General features: G+C 35.7%; 1 protein-coding gene across 1 annotated transcript in view; it reads right to left on the bottom strand.

Annotated features, from left to right (window-relative positions):
* The window catches only part of LOC149791314 (uncharacterized), a 291,320-nt gene that overhangs the window by 147,692 nt on the left and 118,393 nt on the right, over positions 1–25,235 (bottom strand). The window contains exons 12-13 of the mRNA XM_089969843.1: positions 18,073–18,123; positions 6,870–7,083 (exon numbers count right to left, since the gene is read on the bottom strand). Of these exons, the coding sequence (XP_089825969.1) occupies positions 6,870–7,083; positions 18,073–18,123 (265 nt within the window). The remainder of the gene's footprint in view (positions 1–6,869; positions 7,084–18,072; positions 18,124–25,235) is intronic.

Raw genomic sequence — 25,235 nt, 5'->3', positions numbered from 1 at the left:
AGTGCAATATCGTAAAATACTGAACGATTCTGACAATGTAAAGTTAACGGAGAAAAAAATGAGCATATAATAATATAAATGACACATTCAACATGTATGAGTTTTCTTGTGGTCAAACTAAGTCTAAGTGAAGCATTCCAACTTGCAACCTCATCTCTATCCACCCCAAAACTAGAACAACCAATACACGTTCACATTTTAGATTTTTGCAAACATCATGCAGATGATAAATGTAACATCTATGTTGTCAGAGATAATTTTTTCAGTAGTACCAATCTTTACAGTTATTGTGTGACATACTTCAAAATGTGCATCACACTAATTTTATGGTCAGCAGATTATCAATGCCCAGTCACATCACTGTCAAATAATAGCAAACTTAACCCACACCCAGCAAGCTCCATGTTTACTTGGCCGAACAGATCTGCTGTATAGCTTACATATTTTTATTGTGCAATATCTACAATGAAGGAAACAAAAGAATAATGACAAATGAAAGAGAGGTTCATAACTGTATCAAAAGGCTCATATCCTTGGACAGAAGTCACTGGATTGGATAATAAATATTGCATACTGAGTCTTGTTCTCATCTGCATAGTTAAGAGTACTTTAGAGTTTAGGGTGATCATGTAAAATTCCTAGGGAACAACTATGATGTGATATCTTTGTTTTTTTAAAACCAGTTGTAGTAGTAGTGGGAATGTTATTTTTTGTCCAAAATATGTGCAAGTAAAGTCCGTTGTTTTTACATTTTCATAATATTCTCTGCGCAAGGTTACATGTTGTTACTTTCATGCAAAATGGAAACAACATTTTTTGTTTATTATTTCGTTTATATTTTGGAAATAATTATCTAAGAATAAACACCTAGTTTGCTATTGTAACGTATTACATAATAAATTGTTTTGCAATAGTTTTATTCAGTCAATTAATAAACATTATTCATCAGAAACACCAATGAAAATATAAAATAACTCAATCATAAGTTACGTTTGATTGTTTTCAGTTGGTGAAATATATATTTCATTTCCTAAAGGATCAATAGTGAGTTGAGGAACATGTTGTCACTGATGGTGCTAAGTAATCTTGTAACAATAGCATAGAAGAACCTGTATATAACTTATGGAAATAAGTACCAGTATCTAAATTTATATATTTCTTGATATTGCACTAATAATAAATTATTTATATTTATGATGACATCATACATTTCAAAAACATTTTGCATCACTACCTTGTGCTTAATCAAGCACTATCCAAGATCCCTGGAGAGAATTCTGTATTATAAAGTAGACAATAAATAAATGCGGTGGTTTTCTATTTTTCAAATTTTATTATTAAAGATTGACAAAGATTTGAAACATTTCTCAAAACAGTGATGTCTTAAAAGAATCACACTGCACTCTAAACGAAATTAATACACTGACTTAAAACCATTATCATGCTGTGTCACACCAACATGACCACTCTGGAGATAACATCGCAAAACTGTTGAACTTATTTTAAAGAAGCTTGTTTTATTTCAGTGGCTAATTTCTCTTTAATATTTTTTATATTTAATATTTTTTATAGTTAATAGTTTCTCTTTAGTATTTTGCATACAAAGTATCTCTTTAGCAACATGTCCAAACTCGTCTTTATATCAACTTTCAATGCCAGTTTGCTGGTGTTGTGTCTGTACTCCTCGTTTTGCAGTCTTAGTATAAGAACATTACAAAATGTGAATGTGTGTTCTTCTGACAACATGTCCAGATAAAATTATTCTTTTTGTTGTATTCAATAATTACTGGTCTGTTGAATGGGTATTCTGATGTAACTACACCACATTTGGGCAAAGTTGGGGTATTAGGCACGCGAGTTTATCTTTTACATGTTTTATTCGATATGAAGTCGTCCAGTTTTAGATGATATTCTCTGAAATTAGGGATCAATACAGATCAAGTGGACCTCAAGGAAAGCATTCCTTGAAGACATTTCTAGAAAACTGCAGAGTCACGTCATGCTCTGATTTTGTTAACTGCAGATTATTGTCTAACTTAAGACCACAAACTTAAATTCTACAACAAATTTAAATATATATTCTCACTCAACTCAGACTCCATAATGTATCTGCTGTTGCTGTTATTGTAAGCATGGTTATGAAACAGCAAATATCCTCTACTTTTCTATGTTTTCAAGATGATAGGAAATGTGTCCACATTCCACAGATGCTCCCTAACAATATGATACAACTGAATGAAATAGATACAAGTCAAACTGGTGCCATAACTCAGCAATATTTTGTTGCTGTTCTTGTTTTTGAGGGGTTTAACACCATTTCTGAGAGCAATTTAGGCTATACATGGAGGCCAGTATGATTGGTGGTGTAAGAACCAGGGAAAGCCCTAGTAGGAACCACTGATCAAATGGAAGCTACTTACAAAAGGTTTCTCAAATAACCCTATTAGCCAAACTCAATAATCATGCCCACGCCAAGGAGGTGAGACAGCAGTGATTGGTAAAGGCATGTGCTTAAGACCACTCGGACACCCAGGGCACCCATAGTTTTGTGGGAAATTATACAAATGAAGATTGACTAAGATCTTTCTAAAATAATTTCAATCCTTTATATAAAAGTTGATTCTAATCCACGACATCTTTCAGAAAGAATTTAGAAGAAACTGTAGTGCAGATTTAGAATCAAATATGAGTCATAAGTCCATATTTTCTTAGAAAACACTGCAAATGTGTGTGTGTGTGTGTGTGTGTGTGTGTGTGTGTGTGTGCTATCATTTAATGTCACCATAGTAGGACAATGGACATCAAAGGAAAGTTAGGTCTTAAAATATTGACCTAAGTCTTAATGCACTAAATAAAGTCAACAAAGGGAAAATCTTCTTAAACCTTTGCTAACAAAGCAAAAATATGTATTCATGATTAAACGCATCAGGCCATATTTGCGGTCATCTTGTGGTCCTGTAAATCCTAAACAACTGAAACAAAACAAAAGAGCAAACTAATAAGTCAATCGTTTGCCAGAGATGCATAAACATATTGACATAACTCAACAATTGTTTCATTAAACACTGTAATACTTGCAAGGCTTGGTCAGTTTACTATGCTCTAATGCATCACCTTTGTCAAAAACCTAGTAGATTATAAAGAAATCTGCTTCTTGATACTAGCATTTGATAATTTGTTGAAGCCTGTTCGAGTTGGTTGTGAGTGTGGATTATAGAAACATTACTGTCCTATATTACATGACTCTACATTGTTTCATGAAAAGAGAATTAATGGAAACAAGCCAAGATTCTTAAGACTTCTTATTTTCTGGGATACTTTGTGCAATTGAAAGGATAGCAGAAGTCATAAATTAAACCTAGTTATAAGATAAAATGTTTGCTTTGGTGACAAGTTCGTTCCACCTCGATGGATAGATATAATGCTGGTAGTAGCTAATATCCTTAACAAAGCAAATGATTGACTGTTTGCTATGTCATTTGTGCAACAGGTGGTTGTATATACACGTATATAAATAAGTTGAATTGTTAATCAAGTAAGCATGTGCATTATTAGATAGAACATTTGCGACATACAATAGAATTGCAAATGTAAACCTTCAATATCAATATGCTATTAAGTTAAAATAATAGGATTTGTCCACCATCACAAGAGGAACAAAGCAAAAGAAAACAAGAACCAAAACAATTTTGCAAAGACAAGGACAACTAACCAAAACTTCAAGTTTATAGTGATACCCATGAACCACATGCATACCAGTACTTTACCTTGTACAAGCATGGCCATGTAGGCTGTCTTATTGACAATGTGCACATTATTTGATATGCATCATTAGTGATCAGGAAATGTTCTTGCTCAAGCGGAACAAGACCTCAATCATTCTACCTGTTTTGTCTTCCAGTCTGTCGCTTAGGTAGTTTGAATATTGCTAAACCAGTTAAATGTGTATATTTTCTTCATAATAACTGCACTATTTATCTAAACATGATATTGTTAATTGTAATAATAAGCTGATCATTTAAATATTGAGATCACATCTTCAGAATACTCTGTTACAAAAAGAATGGTTTTCAAAGAATCATATTAAATAATTTCCATTCTAGTGTCTGCAATAACTATTGTGTTTTCTCAGACATTATTCAAAAAAAAGAGCATTTAAGTTGTGATCATTATTCATATATGTAGGCAATATGTTGAAAAGAGTCAAAAGAGAATGATACAAAAGAAGGAAACGAGAGAAGGAAACAATTACACTATATAACTTAACCTACTAATGAAAGAACACAAAACTAACTGCCTGAGATGGGAGAACTGCCCAAAAAGGAGACTTTCATTTAAAGAAAAAAGTTAAGAAATGAGTTCCTCAAAGGGGATTGTGCTCTAATGGCTGAAGAACATTTTCTCGAGTTCAAGTGAAGATCATTTCATCCTGTTAACCCTTGATTGATGAAACCATCTGTTATAATCTTCAGAAATAACAATATTTTTAATTTAGCTGCTAAGGTTGATATATTTGATGTCAGATTGGCACTATTTTGATTCATGACCAACACGACACTATAATAAATATTCTGGTGGAAACTTCATGCTGATATGAATTTAAGTTTTAGCGATTAATAATACCAACAGTTTAAAGATGGCTGCTATGATGACCATATTGTATTTGAACTTGGCACCATTTGTATCCAGAACTAACTAGACATCATAAGAAATCTTTTGGTGAAAGAACAATGTCTATATGATCAGCTATGTCGGGTAAGTAGTGATAATAAGATGAAGATTGTGGTGGCCTTGTAGGAATTCATATCAGCACTGCTTTCATTTACAACCAGTTAGACACCATAAAAAGGCTCAGTCAAATGTTTCATGCTGAAATCTAGTAATAACAAGATTTTCAGGATGGCAATTGTGACTACCACATTGGATGTCTTAAAAAGCACCAGTTTCATTTAGGACCAACTAGACGCCATCAGATGTCATGTAGTAATCCCCATATTGATACAACCATTCATTCAGGCATTATATTAACAAAAATTTTAATGTGGACATTATGCATGCAATATAGGATGCAAAATAGACACCATTTTTAATATGGACCAACTAGATATGATAAGAAGTGTTTTAGTGAGAATCCCATGTTGATATGACCATCCATTCAGCAGGTGTAGCTTTAAAAGTACATTCAACTGAGAGCTATAGTGGCGCCATTTGACATTAGATTGGAACAACTAGACTTCATCAACTGTTTTCTGGTAAAACCCATCTCACTATGATGTTCTGTTCCAGAGGAGCAGCTGTAACAAGAACTTCAAGATGACCACTGTAATGGCATACTGAATTTCAGATCTGCACCATTTTGTCTCAGGACCAACTAAACACCACAAAAGGTCTATCAGAGAAATTCCAAGTAGATATAACCATCAATTCAGGGTGATCAGTAACAACAACACTTTCAAAATAGTCACTGTGTTAGAGATACTGGATGTCCAAGCAGCAGCATTTTCACTCAGGAACAACTCTACATTGTGATGAATGTGTCTTGAAAGTATTATGGCCATCATCCAAACTCCTTAGAAGGTGTGATGATAATAATGTTGTGCTAACAGTCAAATGGACGAAAAACGATACCATAAGCTCTTCTGCTTTATGACTAATAGAGCTAACCATTATGCATTATGATTCATGTGTGGCAAATATAGTTGGTATTAGGATGATAAATCAGCCCTTCACCCATGATGATATTGATTGGGGGTTTAGAGACTGATATCACCTAATCATTAAAACCTGAAAAAACGTCTGCAGAAAATTGTGGCTGCACACATCTGTGTACATTTTAGGCAGTTACCAGTATTTCTCACAGCTGTGGAACTACCATCATGAAGGGTTCTATGGGTGGTTCCAAAACATTCAAAATATCCATCATATCAAGGTCACCTAATGCCCCAAACCCAATTGTTTAGGTGCATGACGAAACCATTTTAAGTCATTAACCCCTGGTGACTATTGTCATTTTCGTCAAAAAGAGGGGTCAGAAATACATTTGTGCTACTTCTAAATATACATCCAAATACATCTGCTTCAGAGAGATTTTTGTGGTTGTGTTGTGAAAGCCTTAGCTGAATTAGAACAAAACCAAAGCTGTCAATTGTCAGGGTAACACTGAGCAAAATTCAAAGCGTTTCTTTTTGGAAAGGCCAGATGTTTGTCAAAAATGTCCAAAAGGCATCAGGAGATTTGCATTAACTAATACATCATATTTAATATTGACATAATCTCCAACATAAATGACTGCTACTTATCACTTAAAAAAATTATGCAGGGACTGAACAAACATTATTTCCATTTTTGATATATCCTAATGAATGAATAAATGTGCTAAAAATATACCATTCTAATGCTCATCAAGGTTAGGCAGAACTACCTTTGTCATAAATGTGTTTACAATAGAGGTGGCATATTATCCAATGCAGAGTTATTCGCTGATAAATAGTTTGAATATGCTGTATTCTGATCCAAATTGTGTCAATACTTGCTGAAATACAACTGAAATGTAGAATTCCATATGGTTCTGAATATACAACTGGGTGCAAAATTTCAGATTTATTACCATGATAACAACATTGCCACTCACATCAGGCAAAAACAACTGGGAACAGAACCAGGTGATACTTCACACAAAAACTGAATTAATGTTATAAACATTGTATACAAATATCATGATGTGCAATGTGATGCATGCTTGCAAATGATACACTGTTTTAACATATCTCCATTAATAATGATTTCAGTATCATTGTAATCAGAGTGGAAGGAAATTTACTGTTCTATAATCTTCACTACAAGAGGAGAAACAAATCTGAACTCATTACATTGTTTGTTTTTATGATGACCTGTGATGGTCCCAGGGCTACTGTCGTCCTCTCGACCCCTATTCCAATCAGGACCACGACGGACTCGAGTCCCTAGGGAAGGCAAATTGACATTTGGGTCATCAAACTCAAAATTGTACTTCTGCACATTTTGGTTTTCTTCAGAAATATCATATTTGTTAAAGGCCTTCTTGGCAATGTCCAAAACTTCTTCCTGAAAGAGAATGCAACAATGTTGTTGTAAGGGAAAATATCTTCATGCTCTTCAATCTTAGACTTATCTGTGATAGTTTCAAATTGTGCACATATATATAAATGAATACAATTTTCTCCTGCTTCATTTGACTCTGATTAAAGCATAGATTATCACACAAAAATAACAAAATTACACATCAATGGCAATGAATCCTTTCCGAACAAATTGTTAGTAAGACATTGTGTTGTATGATTAATATTACCAAAGAGGAATTTACAAAGACTTTATATGAAAAGATTTTAATGATTAATGTCATCAACTTTTCAAAGAAGGAAAATATTAATTCTGCAAAATAAAAGCTGGTATAATAGTTTCCACTGAAAGTTCTAAATGGTCATGCACAACTAAAAATGAACATGTTAAACAATGTTGTATCCCTAATTGTTTTAACCCTGATACAAGTAATGTCAGGCATTTGAAAGTCAAGTTTCAATAGTAGAAACATTGGTGAAAAAAAGCAATTAATAGAGGTACATCTATGGTCAAATATAGAATTGTCTAAACAAGTTACATGCTATGAAAGCATTAATTCCTCAATTGTATAGAAACATTACACACATAACATAGAAAAAACTGATGAAAGTAATTGAACAAAATTTAGCAAATAAATCTGTAAACTTTCTGGAAAGCTTTGTGAGGAAATTAAAAATTGTAAGCTTTACAATTTTAAGGAACACTTCAATATCAACATATATAGGAACACTGATTTATCACTTTGTATCTCTCAGAAATAAAAATCATTAACAAGTCAAAATGTACATAAAATCAGCAGGAATATATGGTATTGGAGCAAATGTGTTGAAACTTTATATAATTAACTTAGGTACTGAGATAAACAAATACCCAAAGAAAACAATTTAATATACTTAAATAAACACTACTTAATTTAACAAGATGATGTTTACACAAAGGAATCTCAGTCAAAGAATAATAATCATGCTCAGTTCCACAGATACTCCCAAACTATCAACAAATCATAATGGGATGTGTGTGCTGATGTAGCCAGATAGCAGTCATTGATTTACAAGTGATCAGAGTAAAGAGTAAACAGGTAAACAAGTAAGAGTAAACAGGTTTGCTTATATATTCATCATTTGTTCAAAACATGTTTATATGGCAGCTAGGCATTCTTTTCAGGTCTCATGCGTAAGTTATGAATACTGGTACCATGTTGATATAGTGCTGAATTGCAATGTCATGATAGTGGAACACTTTAATTCACCTGGATTACTACTACTGTACAATCAACAGGATGGTATATCAAGAAGATTTCATGTTGTATTAATTTGTTCATCGTACAGACACTAATGTTCAGCTGGTGACCTGATTAAGGTCCTTTATAATGTTAATAAGATATTAAATGTAGGATACAATGACCTCATTTTGTTGTAAAGGTGATGAATCAAACATAAAAAGATTTTGAGACTAAAACCAGGACAGTGAATGATGAAATATGAGTGACAGTGACTGACTTTGTAATGAGTGTAATACTGATCAAGATTCATCCCCTCAACAAATTCCATGAATCTTTATACAACAGTATGTATTTAGAATGCAAAAAGAAAGCACATCTGAAACAGAAAGAAATGAAACCAACAAGTAATATCAATAAATGCTTCATTTTTCCAAGACATACAAGAAGCATGTGCAGTTATGAATCAAATCCCAAATAATTATAAGTGTTCTTTTATATGTACAAAAATATAGCATATTCCTAATGAATTTCTGACACAACACAATAATTCAATCCAGAAAGTATCTTAATGAGTTCCCAAAAATCCCAAAGCAGTTTTAGTCCAAAATGTCCATCAGCACTTTCTAATTCCAAGGAATAATATATTAAATAAATAATTCCTCTCAAATTATATCTGAACACAACTGCAAACTCTGATGTCAGATTCCCCAAACTGATATGAAACATGAATGAATAATTGTTCCCCAAACCTCTTGGGGGTAGGTGCTATGAAACTCACTCCAAAGGTCTCCTAAGGTCATAAGAAGAAAGAATAGATGACATTCAGTAAGGGTGTATACATATATATGCTTTTATCTGTGTGGATGCCACTGCAGATGTCAGAGGTAGCAAAAAAAGCTTACCCATACTTTGTATAGCTTTGCTTAGAATCACTAACACTAGATGACATGAAATAAATAAAGGAACAAGTTCTTCCTAGTAGAATGTGTTTCATCAAGAATACAAACCCATTCATAATACATTTGGAAGAACAACTACTACCTAGCAAATCCAGCCCTCCCAGATACTACTTTTACCTAAAAGATGAAAGGTGTGTCTGCCAAAATATGTGGTGGTCAGACAGATTGATCTCTCGTTGGGTATAAAACTTTGGCAGCAGGGAGGGTGTATGTGTATTATGATTGGGTAACGATTCTCCTTTGCATAGAAAAATTTATTTCTTTTCAAATATGTTACCCAACCTTAATACCTTAGGAGAATACATGAGGTGGATGGAGGTACATCCCCTTACCCCGAAGATATCATCTCCAGTCCCCTAAGGTATTGATACAGTTTCTGGGTAACTCGACTTGAGGGGATTCTTTATTTCAGGGCTCGCTTTGAAAAGGAAAATATTCTCCTACAAATCCAGTGGATGTCATCGTGGCACATCTTAATAGGCTGTTGATCGACCTGGAAGGGCGACCTGTTGACCTATGCATATAGGTCCTACTAAATCGGACTGGGCCCTCAGGGGTGACAGATCTCTGAAATAAAAACTAGAAAAGTTGATGTGTCCAGGTGATACAGAGGGTCCGTGACAAAGGATTAGGTACCCTTGGAAGGGAGACTGTTCTCAATGACGAAAGAGGACACCTTTATGAGAAAGACTAACGTGTCAGAATATGCACGTATTTGGGTCTGCTGATAGAGCATGCATTTCAAGAATTCTGCCTGCATTCACTGATGCCATGAGGAAGCATGTCTTGTCGGAAACGAAACGCCAGAGATAACCTTGAAATTGGTTCAAAAGGTGTCTTATCCAGCCAAGATAGGTTCTGCTGTCAGCAGTTAATGGTCTGGCCATGCAAACACAAAGCTGATGAGAAGGTCGTATAAGCCTTGGGTTTGTCTGATATCCCCTCTCCAAAAATGACAAAAGGTGTCAGTGACCGTGGAACGTTAACCTTTGATTGTACTCAGTGATATCTTGCTCTCTTCAAAGAGCCTGAGAAGGAAAAGAGATATCTGCTGTATTGATGTCTGGAGAGGCAGGATACGTTCTTTTGCGAACAACTGAAAGAAAATGTGCCATTTGACTTCATATACTTTCAGAGTGGAGGGCCATCTCACTTGAGCGATTCTCTCCACAACTGATTGCAAAAATTGTGTAAGTTTGAGGGCATGATCCAGACCTGCAGGATGAAACAACTGCTGTCATAGTTAGAGTAGATAAAGGAAAGCCCAAATTTTCAGCAGGGTTTCTGATACAACATTGATGAGGTCAGTGATCCGCAACTCCACCCATCGGAGTGGTGCCATGAGGTTCAGGGAGTAGGTTGATTTCCTTGCTTTCCCAATCTCTTTTGAAATCAGGTACTGAAGGGTAGGTGTATGCGTTCAGGTTGGTCCAATCCAAAGATAGGGCGACAACTGCCCAAGTTGTTGGGTCCAGCACAGGAGACATAAAAGATAAGAGTTTGGCATTTGTTATTGTCAAAAGCCAACCCACCAATGGCCAGTTCCATTGTGTACATATATGAGTGAGAACCGAGGGATGGAGAGACCATTCCTTCTGTACTTGTTGACTGTTCTCTGACAAAGTCAGTCAGTGCATAGAGACATAACAGGCTTTGTTGGTGACAGCACCACTGCAGAAAGTCCCACACCATGGTCTAGGGACAGGGGTTTTCCTTGCTGTTAAATAGAAATCACCAATGTAGGTTTGGGTTCCTCCTTGTTGTTTGAGATAAGTCACCACTGTAGATTTGTCAGACAGAATGAGAACACCCTTGCCATCTAAATATTCCTGCCCCCAATGAAAGGCTTTCACAATGTCCGTCCTCTCCAGAATTATTGATATCAAGATGTCGTTCCTAGGGAGATTATACACCACAGGTTCCCGAAAGGATGGTAATATGCGCCTCCCCAGCCATCCTTAAATGCATCAGTACAGACTGCAATCTCGAGCGGGTGGGTGCGTAGATGTATACCCACCATGAGCCAAGTTAGGTTTCTCCCATTTCCACAGATAGTGCCTCAACTGGGTGCAGACAGTGAGAGAATGGTCAAGTGGGAAAACTTGAGGACTACATCCGAGCAGAGGAAACAGCAACAATGCAGTAGAAGACTACCTAGGACCATGATGTCTGCTGCTGTGTTCAGCATGCCTGGTAGGCGAAGGGATTCCCGTGTGGATAGAATTTCCTTGAAAGTTAGGTGCCAGCATGGGTTGTTCCAATTGCTGATACTGAAGGAGGCAAAATATGTTGCCTGTGTATTGAACTCCATACCTAGGTGAACAAATCATTGAGATGGTACTAGGTCAGATTTTTCCTTGTTCATGAGATGCCCAGATTGGTAGCAATGGTTATCATGTCTTGCAAAAGCTAACTATGATGTTGCTGCATAATGTCGTCCAGGTAACTTAATGTTGCCGCCATAGAAATGGTCCAGACATGTGCCATTGCTCGATTCATCAGACACGTGAAGACCAATGCATCAACAGTGACCCCAAATGGGAGTTTCCTGATATGGTATATGATGTTGTGGGCAAATCACAGGAATATCCTGGAAGCCTTGTGAAGAGAGACATGACGGTATGCTCCATCTAAACTCACAGTGATGGCAAAGTCTCCCTCGTGGAAAGCATTCAAAATGCACTGTGGTACTTCCAGTAGAACAAACTGGTGTGGATGCATGGACTGAGAATGCTAAGGCAGATGACCAAACATAGTGTGTCATTTGCCAATGGGATCAAGGAAAGGTGTGGAACAAGCGATAGAACCCTCTCAGTGCTACGTCTGCTTGGAATGCGAGAAGACTCTTTTTCGACTGATGGAGCCTCGATAGGATGGCTTTCAGATGTTTGTGTCCTATGAGTGGCCCTGATGTCCATTTGTTGATTTCCCATACTATCCCTGTATTGACGCTCTTGTTGTGGGAGGGAGAGAAATATGTCTCCCTGATGGCTTCTTTGCATATGTCATCCATCAGGACATTAAATAGTTGGTTTGGGGATAATGGCTGTGCTCTTATCTTGGCATTTTAGTGATCCTTAAGGTAAGGACAGGCAGAGGGCAATTAGTTCCGTTCCACCAACTGAACTGGCAGCTGTGGTTACAGATTTTCTAAAGTGTTTTGAGCAGCTCCGTTCAGTACTCAGACCATTCTTGACACTAATTCCTGTGCATGCTCTGAGGTATTCGTAGTGGAAGAAGTGAATGTATGTTACATCGGTTGGAAGATAGCCAGAGAGAGCGAAAGTCCAACAACAAAGTCATGGCAATGATATTACTCAATAATTTCCGAGTATCAACAAAGGCCATCTGATCCAATCACCATAAGTGTGGCTGTGTCATCCCCAAAGTGGTGAGATCACTGTCAATTGCTGGGGTTCCGAATGAACAACTAGGGGTGCAAAGGTAGAACCGGAATGAACTGATGATGAAGGTGGGTCTGAATGTCTAAAGTCAGAATGTTGGAGTTCTAATGCATGTTGATGGAGTCAGAAGAGAAGAACAAAGCTCTGGGGCAGGAAAACATCCTCAATGGAGGCTAGGATAGATGGATGATTCTTCCCTTGCCCTCAGATAGGGTAGAGTAGATACAGTACTGGAGAACAAGCAACATCAGCTTGATTGTGTGGGGCAAGGCTCAGGTTCCCTGTAATGCCTGAGACTTTGCTGGTGATGAGTGATGAGGTCCGTCTCTCACTTAACTCGCAGAATGCCCTGAATTAGAAAATGTATTTTTAAGACAGTCGCTGAGTAAAGAGCCTCTTCAAAGTGGCAGAGTGTAGATAAATTGCTAAGCAATATTTGTTGAGGAATGAGCATCTACTTGTGGTATCATGCCGAATAGGTGTCTCTAGAACGTACGAGTTAGACTGGTCCCCGCACATGTCTGCAAAAGTCATGTTCGACTTACTGGAAGCCGAGCTGTTATTGATTGAACCTGTAATATTGATGTTTGGCATTACATGATCCGTAGTATATGGCCTAGGCCAGTCACAATGGAAATAGGCCATCAGTGTGAGGAGGATGTTGTTAGGATCATCAATTGGGGTGGACTATGTTATATTTGATCCTTGTAACCCGTCTGTATGTGTGTTGAATGACAGGGAACCTGGCTTTGTGTTAGCTCTGTCACTTGCTGTTCCACAGGAGGAATCAAGTCAGACAATGAAGAGGCAAGACAGAGGGAGTACCAAAAATGCTGAGTCATATGGTGGTGATTTGGGTGCAAGAGCTGTTTCCGAGCGTGTCAATGTTCAATGCTTCATGGCTAAAGGGTAATTTGAATTATTTCCCTTGTTCCATTAAAGCTTCACACTGAGGGGAAAAAACAGCATGCGGATGGGAGACATCTTCGGTTTGTGCTGTGTGCTTTTGCTCTTTAATATCAGTGCAGAGCTAAAACATGAAAAAATTGACCCAGGAATTGATAATAGGTAAAATATAGTGACAATACTACCTGCAAAGGGTAGAGATTATAACCTTGTGGGTGTGCACATGATGTCTTAACACTGTGTGGGTGAAGAACTATACCAAATGAAGTTTACCAGGAAAAAAGTGAGAGCAATTTCAAATCAATGCTGCCTGTAGGGACGGACAAGGATGGCCTGTACAGAAAAAATCAATGAAGCATGGTAAATGAAACTCACCTATATGTGCCATAAAAGACGGAATTATACACATATAATGAGTTTCTTAACACATTAACCCCTAGCGATGAGTATACTCGTCGTACTTTACACCCCTGATCTCCCGCGAGCCTCGCTAAAGTGGCTGAGTTTGCATGGCTTGTCTCCCGAGCGCCGAGTTTAAGAGGCAGTATTTAGCAAGGCCTTTCTCCCGCACGATGAGTTAACTCGGCGCAAACCATTGGTTGATTTAAAGCCATTTCCTACTAATGCAGGTTGTTTAACCAATCAAATTTTAGCTTACATAGATAGAGCGCACATTGCTGAACAGCGGGAAATTTTTTTCACTTTGATATCAGTTGATTTAGTGAAAATATTTCGATTTTAAATTGATGCAAATTGATGAGAATCAGCCTCTAGGAGCAGACTTTTACTTGACGGATTCTGATGGAGAATTTTCTGGATTTTAATCAGACGAGATTGATAGTGACATCGAAAAAGCTACTGAAAATAACAGCGGTAGTGACGAAAATGAGAATGTTCAAGAAGAAGAAGAAAATGAAAGTACAGCTGATCGATGATCTTAAATGATAAAACACACATTGACAAGAGGCCATACAAAGGACCAGCAACGGATTTAGACCCTGATGCAAATGCATTTGATTTCGTGGAGCTTCTTTTTCTTTTGAATAATCATAAAATAAATGTTTGGGAAATATACGTTGTTAACATGAGTGTTCATAGTTCAAGGTTTGTTAAGTGTTTTATTAGTTTTTAAAATTTCAGTGAGAGTTCTTAGGAAGAAAGGTAAGTAAAGAGCAAGTAAAATATGCCCATTTGCGTACAGTATTCACAGGATGTTTAGTTTACAAGAGACGACAAGTGGAATTTTTGTGTACATAAAATATAATTATTTCATGTGTTGATGGTGTTAATAATTCTTTGTGAATTCATAATGGATTTTATGGATTATTCACGGCAAGAGAAGCAAATTGGCAAGTACATCATTTGTTTTCACCATCATGCATTAGTTTTATTTCTGCATGTAGCATGAAATTTATACCATTATGTATGTAAGTTTATTGAGAACTGCCGTGCCAAATTTCAGCTGAATTAAATGAATATAAATAAAATAATAACAATTTTATTGCAAGTAGCCCCCTCTATAAAAATCTGCAATCCAACTGCTGTCAGCTAGTCTCAGGGATACAGGCACTGGAAAGGCTAACACTGCTGTAGGTGATCTCTGCAAGTATGCTTCAGGGGACTGCCTAGCTGTTTGGCTCAGGGGTTAATGTGTTAAGAGCATAAAGTTATGCACAAATATAAATAATGTAGCCCGAACCAAACTTGTGAAGTTGCATAGGTTAACCATGGAAGCAACTAAGTGCTCGTTAAATATGACAGAATGGTTATGCAGATAAACATAACACAAATGTCGCCTTTAGAAACATGCATGCACAGGCTGCGACTGAATCAAACATGTAAAGAGTGTTGAAATACAGAAATGTACACGAGTGTCTATATTACACACAAAGACCTTCATATAAAAGGGAACTGAGGCATTGTTATAGACATGTACACAGTATGTGCTACAATATATATTATGAGGTGATACTTATAGGAGAAAGACACATACAACATACAAGTAAAAACATTGAAGTTGGTGCCCTGAACCTATGAATGCCTTGGATAAAATAAGTACCCGTACGTTATGGAATTATACATATATAGGAGTTATATAAGAGCTAGAGACTTGCCCTTAAAAAATAATTATAACCTGGACTGACTGAAGTTGCTTAGGCTCCACCTGCAAGTACCTCAATGTGTGACACTGACAAAGTGTTAGCAACTTGTAAAGGCAGAACTTTGTTGTGATAAAAAGAGAAAAAGTTGGAACAACAGATGGAGTAAACTTTCTTGAGAACTGAGAAACTCCCCCAACTTGTAGTGGTATATCTTCCTTGTAGACTCTGGATGTTGCTAGATCTCGTGATGAGAGCATCCTTCTTGGCATGAGCAGCAGTAAAAACTGACAGGTTCAAAGGTTTATTCGTTAAGTCTAATATCTAAAGGGTATAAACTTCTGCCTGACCACCCCAAAGGCCTGCAGAAAACATTTAGCTCCCTTTAACTGTAAGTAGTATCTGGGAAGGCTGGATTTGCGAGGCAGTGGTAATTCTCCCTAAGGTATTATCATTGGGTATCATATTTGAAAAAAATGAGAGGTGCAAGTTACCTTTACTTTATAAATCAATCTGATTTAATATTTCACAATAACCTTATATCAAAATTGCAATACCATAATGTCAAAACATAGTTAACTTCCTATCCTGAATACCGAAGTTAGGACACAACACACACACACATATATGTGTACATGTATATATATGGCTCCATTGTTATTTTCAACCTTAATTAAAGATCTCCCTATTACTACTGAGAACTCCAATACAAATGATGTCCATTACATGTTTATGTTCTGGTCTGTATTTAACCAAATTAATGAAACTCTGAAGATTATTGATGTAACAAGACTCTCTTCAAGGGACATGCATTTTTCTGGCTGAAAATAATCTTCTGCAATTGATAATAAAACTTCTTTCTCCATTCTAAATGCTGAGTGTATGAACAGCTATACTATTTTTAATAATAACAAGGTTTCAAAGTTAGTAAATGTGGTAGTCATTTTTGATGTAAGATTGGCATAGTTTTCATTTAGAACCAACTAAGTCTTTTGATGTAAATCCATGCCAATATGGCCGTCCATTCATGTGAATATGTGATAACCTGACTGGATGGCCATATTGCATGCCAGATGAGCCTTATTTTGAGTTAGTAGCAACTAAATATCTTTGTAAAAGTCCTTTGGTGAATATGGCCACCATGTTTGGTTTTGGATGATATATTGGCATCAATGTATGCAGAACCAGCTGGGTATATATATCTGCTAATAAAAATTTCATGTTGATAAGTTTTATTTAGAAGCAGTAGCAATAACATGACATTCGATATAACAGCTTTTATTAATGGCATTATCTGAGGTCTGATCAGCATTGTTGCTAATTAATAATAACTAGATATCACATTTAATCTTCTGGTGATGTCAATATCACTTTCCATTTAGAGAGCAGCAATAGCAATTTTATTTATAATTGTTACCAAAACAGCATGGACATAAGACAGGCATCATTTTCATTAAATACCACTTAGTAGAAATTTTGTGACAATATTTTAACTGCTGCAGTGACTGTATTGAATGTGCCAGTTCAGCCATTATTTTAGGGACAACTCAATACTGAATAAGGTAACTTCTGCTGCAGATATGATATGAATATGGAGGAGCATTCTTAACAAGATTTTTAAGATGGTTGACAGGGTGGCCATATTGGGTCTCAGATTCTTATTATTAGCATTTGAGATGAACTAGACTTCAAACGTCTTTTAGCAGAAACTCTTTGCTGATATAATTATCCACTCAGGAATATTTATAACAACAATATCTGTAATGGTTATATTGAATTTACAACTTGCAACATTTTAATTCAGGAAAAAGTTAGACTATCTCATGACATATTACAATCTAAGACCTGTAGAGAAAAACACTAGATTGGATGGAAACTGACAAACAAGCTGTCAGATTATAACAAAGTTGTTTTAGTACATAATGATCTAAATTTAACGGTATCTATGTGATAGAAATATGTATGCAAATAAAGAATAAAACATATTTACTTACCCTTAGCATGCCTAAAAATATTAATATACCCCTTTATCCAGTTTTCATACAGTGTTAATTATGCTTTTTGGAGGAAATGAGTGAATTTCGGAAATGAATGAAGAATTGCAATACTTACAAGTTCAAACAAGATCAGACACACTGTTCACTAAGTCCCCATAGTGCAGAACAAATACAAGAAGTTACAATTTGCAGATGATTACCTTTAAGCCCAGCATGAACAATTGATGATGACATCTTTGTGTCTTCTGTAATTTATATATTGGTTATGTAATGTATGATTTGGTGACATATAGGAGGATTTATGACAAAATGTACATTAGCATTCTACAGTCGACAAATTGATTACACACAAGATCTTTCAGTATCAAATGAATATCAGTCACCTACCCTTTCTTCTTGCGGCAAAGATGTGCTCTGGCAAGAATTTGTCATGTTCATCTGCAATGAGAATGTAATACATCTTCTTCAGTAACAGATTTCTATGTTGGAAATCAATCCACAGTAATTTTAGGGCATAACACGTAACAATTCTCCATAAACAGAAAAATAAGCTGAGTTAGAAAGCGAAAGTTTTCTTTACACTGTTGAAAATGCTCATTGCATATTTAAACAAAACATGTTTTATTATATCTTGATACCTGTGTACAATTTACAGTCAAGCTCACCAAGTCGACATGTACCTTGGTTAATATGTAATAAAGTCAAAATGTATCAAAACAAAAATACACCCCAAATATACCTATTAACACCAAAACCTACCCAAGTCAAAATATACTCTAGAACAGAAAATATGCCAATCAAAATGTTTGGGCTGTTAGAGTAAAACATATATTCCCCCGGGATGGCACTTCAAAAAACTTCTGTAGGAGCTTGTGTTTCAAACTATTTTAATTCTGACAGTGGAAGGAGGGTTAGGAAAATCACTTCTGTTGTGGGTTGTGTTAACAAAATGAGAAATCACTGGTGGGGTTCTCAGAAGAAAAAAAAAACAAATATATATTTAAAATCTCATCTAACCCCTCCTAGCAGTCTAACGTGAATAAAACTTTGGGTCAAAAAATGATGCCAGTACACGCGAGTGCATGCAATTTGTATGAATTTGCGTACTTTTAAAGCAGTGATAAGCAATCAGCAAATTACGTCAACACCGCAGAGATAAAAAAATCTGCTTTGCGCAGTATGTAATTTTTTATTAAACTTTTAACTTTAAAAGTGCATTTCGCGACATAATTCACGCTGCCACAGCTGTCTCACAAATCTTGAGAAGATATCCAGATATCTGGATACTTCGGTTCGACATCAATGGCTGTTAAACTAAATTTGAGTGGTTCATTGGGCCCTGGAACAAGCATTTTATGGAGGTTTAGCCTTACTTTCATAATGGAAGTTTTACAAATGCGTGTTTCCAATAAGGGCCACACAGGAAACCAAAATGGCTGAATCACAACACAGTTTGTCTTCAGACAACGTTTTCAGTCGGCAAATACTGGCTGGTGATAGCTATGATGACAATGAATTTCATGTATATCGGTCTGTTGGACATTGGGAAAATGTCACTGGAAATACCAGTGTGTGATTTTGAGCCCAAAATTGGTGCTGAGTGCGAGTCCGATGTACGTGTTGGATTGACAATATGCCGGTTATATTTATTCAAGATACCAATGTCTGAACAAGCAGACTATGGAAATGTTGGACTTAAAACCCTAATACTGCATTATGGAAGAGAAAAATTTGGCATAAGAGGCAGCAAAACAATGATTCAAGAAAGTGAATCTTTGGCAAAGTTCATGTCAGTGAAAACTGACAGAGGTCTCGGAAACGCTTATAATCACTCGTATTTGGATGCCAATTTTATTATTTAGGTGGGCGGTAAAATTCAAAGACTTGCAGTCCTGCTTCATTCACCTGCATAGTGGGAAAATGTGTTGATCAGTTAGCTGTGCTGATATTTACAATGACAGAATTTAGTGGTTGAAAGCCCCCCCCCCCCAGTCGTCACCATTATAAGAGTACATCAAAAGAACATGCTGCAATAGCTAAGCAGCAAGATCAAAGGCTTTGACTGGCAACTGGGTGGGAAATCTACTGATATTTACGGTGCTTGAATTCAGAGGCAGAAACACCCAGAGCTGTACATGTGGTCATTTATAATAGTACATCAAATAAACAACTTTAGCTTTCATTATTGTGTTCATTTCTGAGTGTAACAGAATTAGCAGTGCACGTGACCTCGGAACCATGAGATGTTGAGACTTAGACTTGAATGTATTTTGGGGTTCAACGGCAAACTGACGAAGATTGTAATGAACAAGCAACAGCTATGTCAGTGTTATAAAGAATGTAGAATTAAATTAATTTTGGCAACCAGTAGTTCTTATAATTTGCATAGTTTTCTGAGAGGGGACTGCAACTTTTCCTGGTGGGACTCATACTTTTACCAAAATGGGAGCCATGGACTCTTAGTTTTAAAATCCTAATGAGACCTCTGGTTCAAAATTGTTCTTTTTGGAACAGAGATATCCAAGAGAGAATACCCATGGGGCCATACATGTGAGATGTTGAAAATTGCACAACCATAAAGAACAGAAACTTGTTCAAGCTAGTTATGCATATGCGTTTCAGACAGCAGGCAATGAAAGGAGTTCTGAGCACAGAATAATATTTGTACACAGAGAAGAAGGATCATATTAAATTCTGAAACAATTAACAGATTAATGCTCATAGGGAACATCAGAGAATCCCCATACAACATAATTAAGTGTGTGTAGATCTCTAGTTGGCAGAACCACTGAGACAACAAAAGAATAAAGAGACAAACATTTATATCATGCAGATGTATGACCAAATGATGTACATGCTCTCTATGTGCAAAAATTAAATTACATTAAACATAAGAGACTGATATGTGTAAACTCAAAGCAAGATGGATAAAATTTGTCCTGTTTGTGTTCGGTTCTTTCTATCAAAAAAGGCTTACAACAATTGAGAGTTGTTAAAGGACTCACATTACTAAAGCTCATGGTGGTATTTTCTGTAGACCTTTTGGCACTAAGTTCCAAGCCATCATTTGGTATTTGTGTTGCAAAATGGATAACTAAAAAAGTCTATTATCTAGGAAAATACATTTTTAAACAGTATCATTAACTGATGATGAAATTGATGAAAAAATACTTGATGTCATTCTGATATATAGATTCTTTACTACACTACTAATCTGTTCATCCTGATTCTCTTTTTTTATCATCTCCTTTAGTCTAACTGGTACCAGTGCTTTTAATAAAATTGTAACTTGTATTTTCTTGCAATCTAAATATTTGTAATGATATGTGATTGTCAAAAGGTCAAATATGCTTAGTGTTGTAAAATCTAAAACTATCAATTAGCAAAGGACTAAAGTAAAAAGTGGGCAGAAATTATTGCCATATTACAATTTTGCTAGAAACAACGGAAAGTTGTACAAGATGTATTTTGCAAAGTTGTAGAACTAGTGCTCATATTGTCACCACATATTCTATTTAAATAACAATATCATTATTTCTGTATATTCCTATCAGTATTTTCCCAGTGGTATTAATTTTCTGATCTAATGTTGTTCATTTCTTGTGCAATTTTTACACATCAAGAATTCTCACAGTATCATTAAAAAAACAATGTAATCTGCACCAAATTCAGTTGTTTGAGAAGAAATTAATTTTTTTAACACCAAAATCACTGAAGCTACGAGTTCTTGCATTAAAGTCTCACATTAAATAACATTTGAAGTACCCATGATAGTAGTTTAGGATGTAACTGTACTAATTTCACCTTTGGTATATCCAAATCTTGAATGTGATGGAGGAACATAGCTCCAAAAAAAAAAACCCAACAATTTTAGAACCTGTTCACTGACTATGAATCAAGTATCCGAGTCCAACTGAATTGTTAGAAAAAATTTAATTCTTTTGACAACATCGTAACTAGCTGTCATTTCTGCCATCCGAACCAAGACCCCACCACAACCACATGACCATGCCCAATGACATCACAGTAATAATCACTATACAACTACAGATGACATCTCTTCGAGAAATTTGATTTCAGTAGAGCCTTAACAGAGTGGAACAGTAAGAAAGAGTGACAGATATTTAAGTGTTAGGGAGATATTTAACAATAGCTATTCCTCCTGCCACCAGTTCCTCACTGGAGATCACACACACACAAAACTTAGAATAAATCCTGAAATCCTGGCAGTATCCCTGCAGGGCAGATAACTTGACTGTTTGATTTTATTGGTCTCTGGTTATCCCATGGTATTTCTGTTACTTGAACATTATCTTACAGTGTGTCCAGTCAGCATGGACGAAAAAGGCTTCCAACCATTGATTCCAACCAATAAGAGTTGTTTATGGACTCACATTACTACGAGAACCATACTATAAATTAGTGAAGATAAAATAGAGTATATATGGGTTTGACTGTCCCTGAATGGTTGATAATGAAAGTAAGATTTAAGTAAAAACAATCTTTTGAGAGTTTGTCCTACTTATAACTGAAAAAAATGAGGGACATTGTTTTATTAACATAATTTCCGTCCCTTTACAGACCTGAGTTTGGACGACTCATTACTGAAATCAGCAGCTGACTCTTTGGTGCAGTATTGAAAGCACACATTCTGAATTTGTATAGATCCAGTAAATGGTGCGGCTGTTATGGTCTTCTTTTCACAAAAGCTGTCGCCATAGATGTGTCTATACTGATACAAATTTGATCATGAGCACTCAAAATTTTAAGTTACTGAATTTCAATATCATGGTGTCTGCACAGGTTTACCGTGGGAACTGAATAGTAGAGAGAGTCCTGAATTCTTGAGTTTTGTGCAGAAATACGGAATCCAAGCAGAATACATCCAGAAATGTAGAGGTTTTCAATCTTGGATTTAGTCTCCCCGTTGCATTTCACACTGATATGCATATTCACAGAACATTTGTATTGTAGTAGGAAAAGTAAGTGAGAAATTTAGATACATATCATAAACAAGACAAACAGTATGTGGGGGGACAAGATCATAAGAACAGGCTGGAACAAAGAAGTATAATTAAAAACATTAATGAGTAGAAGTGTGCCTCTTTTTTGATGTGTGCAACATTATTTTCTCAGCTTCAGTAAGAAATTTCATCAAAAGGAAGACAATAAAGGGTGCACAGTTAACTAAATCAATATGAATTTAGCTACTTAAAAGATGTATCAAATTGATTTTAACCTTCTGGTCTGTTTCTGTCCATTCTGGTGATATGTCCACTGAATCAGTATGGTTGGAAAAATATTTGGCAAATTTAAAAATTGAAAAACTTTTTGGCAGATTATGATTATACACTACTTCTGCCTGAGAGATGTGAATAATTTTATTTCTTGGTTTGTTGATTGTGGTAGTTGTTCAATTCAAATGCATCATTGAAAAACATTGATGCATTCTCATACTTTGTTACAAATATTTATTACAGATGCATATCTCCAGATATTGGTGAATATAGCTTGAATAAGTTATAACAGTTCTAGTTGGAACAATGAACATTGTTAGAGAAAATTTAAGTCAGCTAAAATGTAAACTCGTTGGCAGTGTGTGACGCAGGATTGCTCAAGACTTTTCCATCTCATATGTTCACCATGAAAAATCCACTTGTACCAACTGATGATGACTTTTAGGTACCTGTCAGAAGACATAATTGACGATAATCAAAGGTCTACAAAAATTACTCGAGTCAAAAGTTATAAACTCATACAGCTGTGGCAAAAATGATAGACTAGTACCTTAGCTGCTGTTGCCACAGTTGATTAGTTGGATGATTTAGTTTGGTTTGATTTGTTTTTTTATATTATTAAACAATATATTAGGTGGAGGAAGAACCCTGAAAGACCACCAACCTAAATTGGTTGATCTGTGATAAACTCACTCTGTGAGATGTACGAGTGATGTAAAAGCAAGCACCTTAGTACACTTGGGCACATGGAGCCTCTGTTGATATGACATTTATCTCCAACAGCCAAAGTCATTTAGACACGAGATTTCGGGTTTCAGTAGATCATTATGGCCTGTACACCATTTTCAGATGATAAGGATCTATATAAAGCAGCCAGTTTTACTGCTTAAGAAAATCCAAGTCCTTTTGAGACACCAAACACCACTTATGTACAACCACTGACCTTTCACAAGTAACTGGCAACATTCTCATTTACACATTGGAGGCAAGTAATCACATGACAAGCATCTTGTACCACTGCCATGGAAGCCCCTCAGATCTGTATCACAAGACAAGCATCTTATACCACTCTGCCATGAAAGCCCCTCAGGCCATAGGTATAAGTCTCATATGAAAGACTAGAAGTGGGAGATATAACTTGTGACAACAAGACTGAAAGTGCAGAATGTTACTGCTAGGCCATCAGTGATGATGATGCTGTTGACAATACTGTTAACTGCAATGACATTGATTTTATGAGTACTCTGGGGAAAATGATTCCTTGACTTTCGTCCATTTTTTAAAATTTAATATATGATATAAAAATGTTTGACTGGCTATATTTTTTTTATAACTTTATATTAGTCTTGCAACAAGGCATAAAAATAAGACATCGGTAACTGAAAAAAGATATTCCTACAAGAAATGATATAGTGTAAAAGTAGACAGAAATAATGCGACATCACTTCCCCAGGCATCAATGGTTCTTTTTCTTCTGACAAATCATGTATTATAAGTTTACCAAAACATTTATTGAAAAAAATAATAACAAGGAATCATAGCATCTGACCACACATTTAAAACAATACAAGATTTAACTCTTATTCTAATCAAAAGCAGCATGCCTGAAAACAAAGATAAATAGCAAGACATAGTGATCACTTTCATAAACACACAGTTTAGTAAAGATACAAATTAATGATTTCTGTATTAGAATAGAAATATCTATCATAAAATCTGTATTCATGAATGTTAAATTAGTAGGTATTAAGGGACTGATCAATGACATCTACAAATAATAAGCCACCATGAAAATTTGTGATTTCACAGTATCAGAGACTTACTTGGCTGACAGACAAACAAACAAAAGGACAAAAGATTGATTATAATGAATGAATAAAAATAAAAATATGAAGTAGATTAAATGATCTAAAAGAATTCAGTAGATTACCTCCAGCCAGCTGTCATTTAAATTGCTTCTGTCCCCAACCCAATATTAAAATCGCTTCTACTGCCCACCAACACATAATCAGAAATTATGTTTATAAAATATGCTTCTGTAGGGGACAGTGTTTTTCGATTAAAACATATCTGACGGTGGAACATAATTTTTTTTTAATTGCTTCTGTTGTCGGTTGGTTGAATTTGAAAGTACCTTCCCGCCGGGGGGTATATGTTTTACTTGAACAGCTCTTACCATACCGAAATGTTAAAAAAATTTTTTTCAAAAACATAAAAATATTAAAATCTTTAAACAATTATATTTCAATGTATTGGACAACTTATACACCATATTGGCACCATTTTCATTTACAACTAGATCTCATACAAATT

The sequence above is a fragment of the Sinohyriopsis cumingii genome, chromosome 9 (assembly GCF_028554795.1).
Source record: "Sinohyriopsis cumingii isolate HCF-2022 chromosome 9, ASM2855479v2, whole genome shotgun sequence".
Classification (NCBI taxonomy): Eukaryota; Metazoa; Mollusca; class Bivalvia; order Unionida; family Unionidae; genus Sinohyriopsis; species Sinohyriopsis cumingii.
This window is presented reverse-complemented; position numbering and strand designations above follow the sequence as displayed.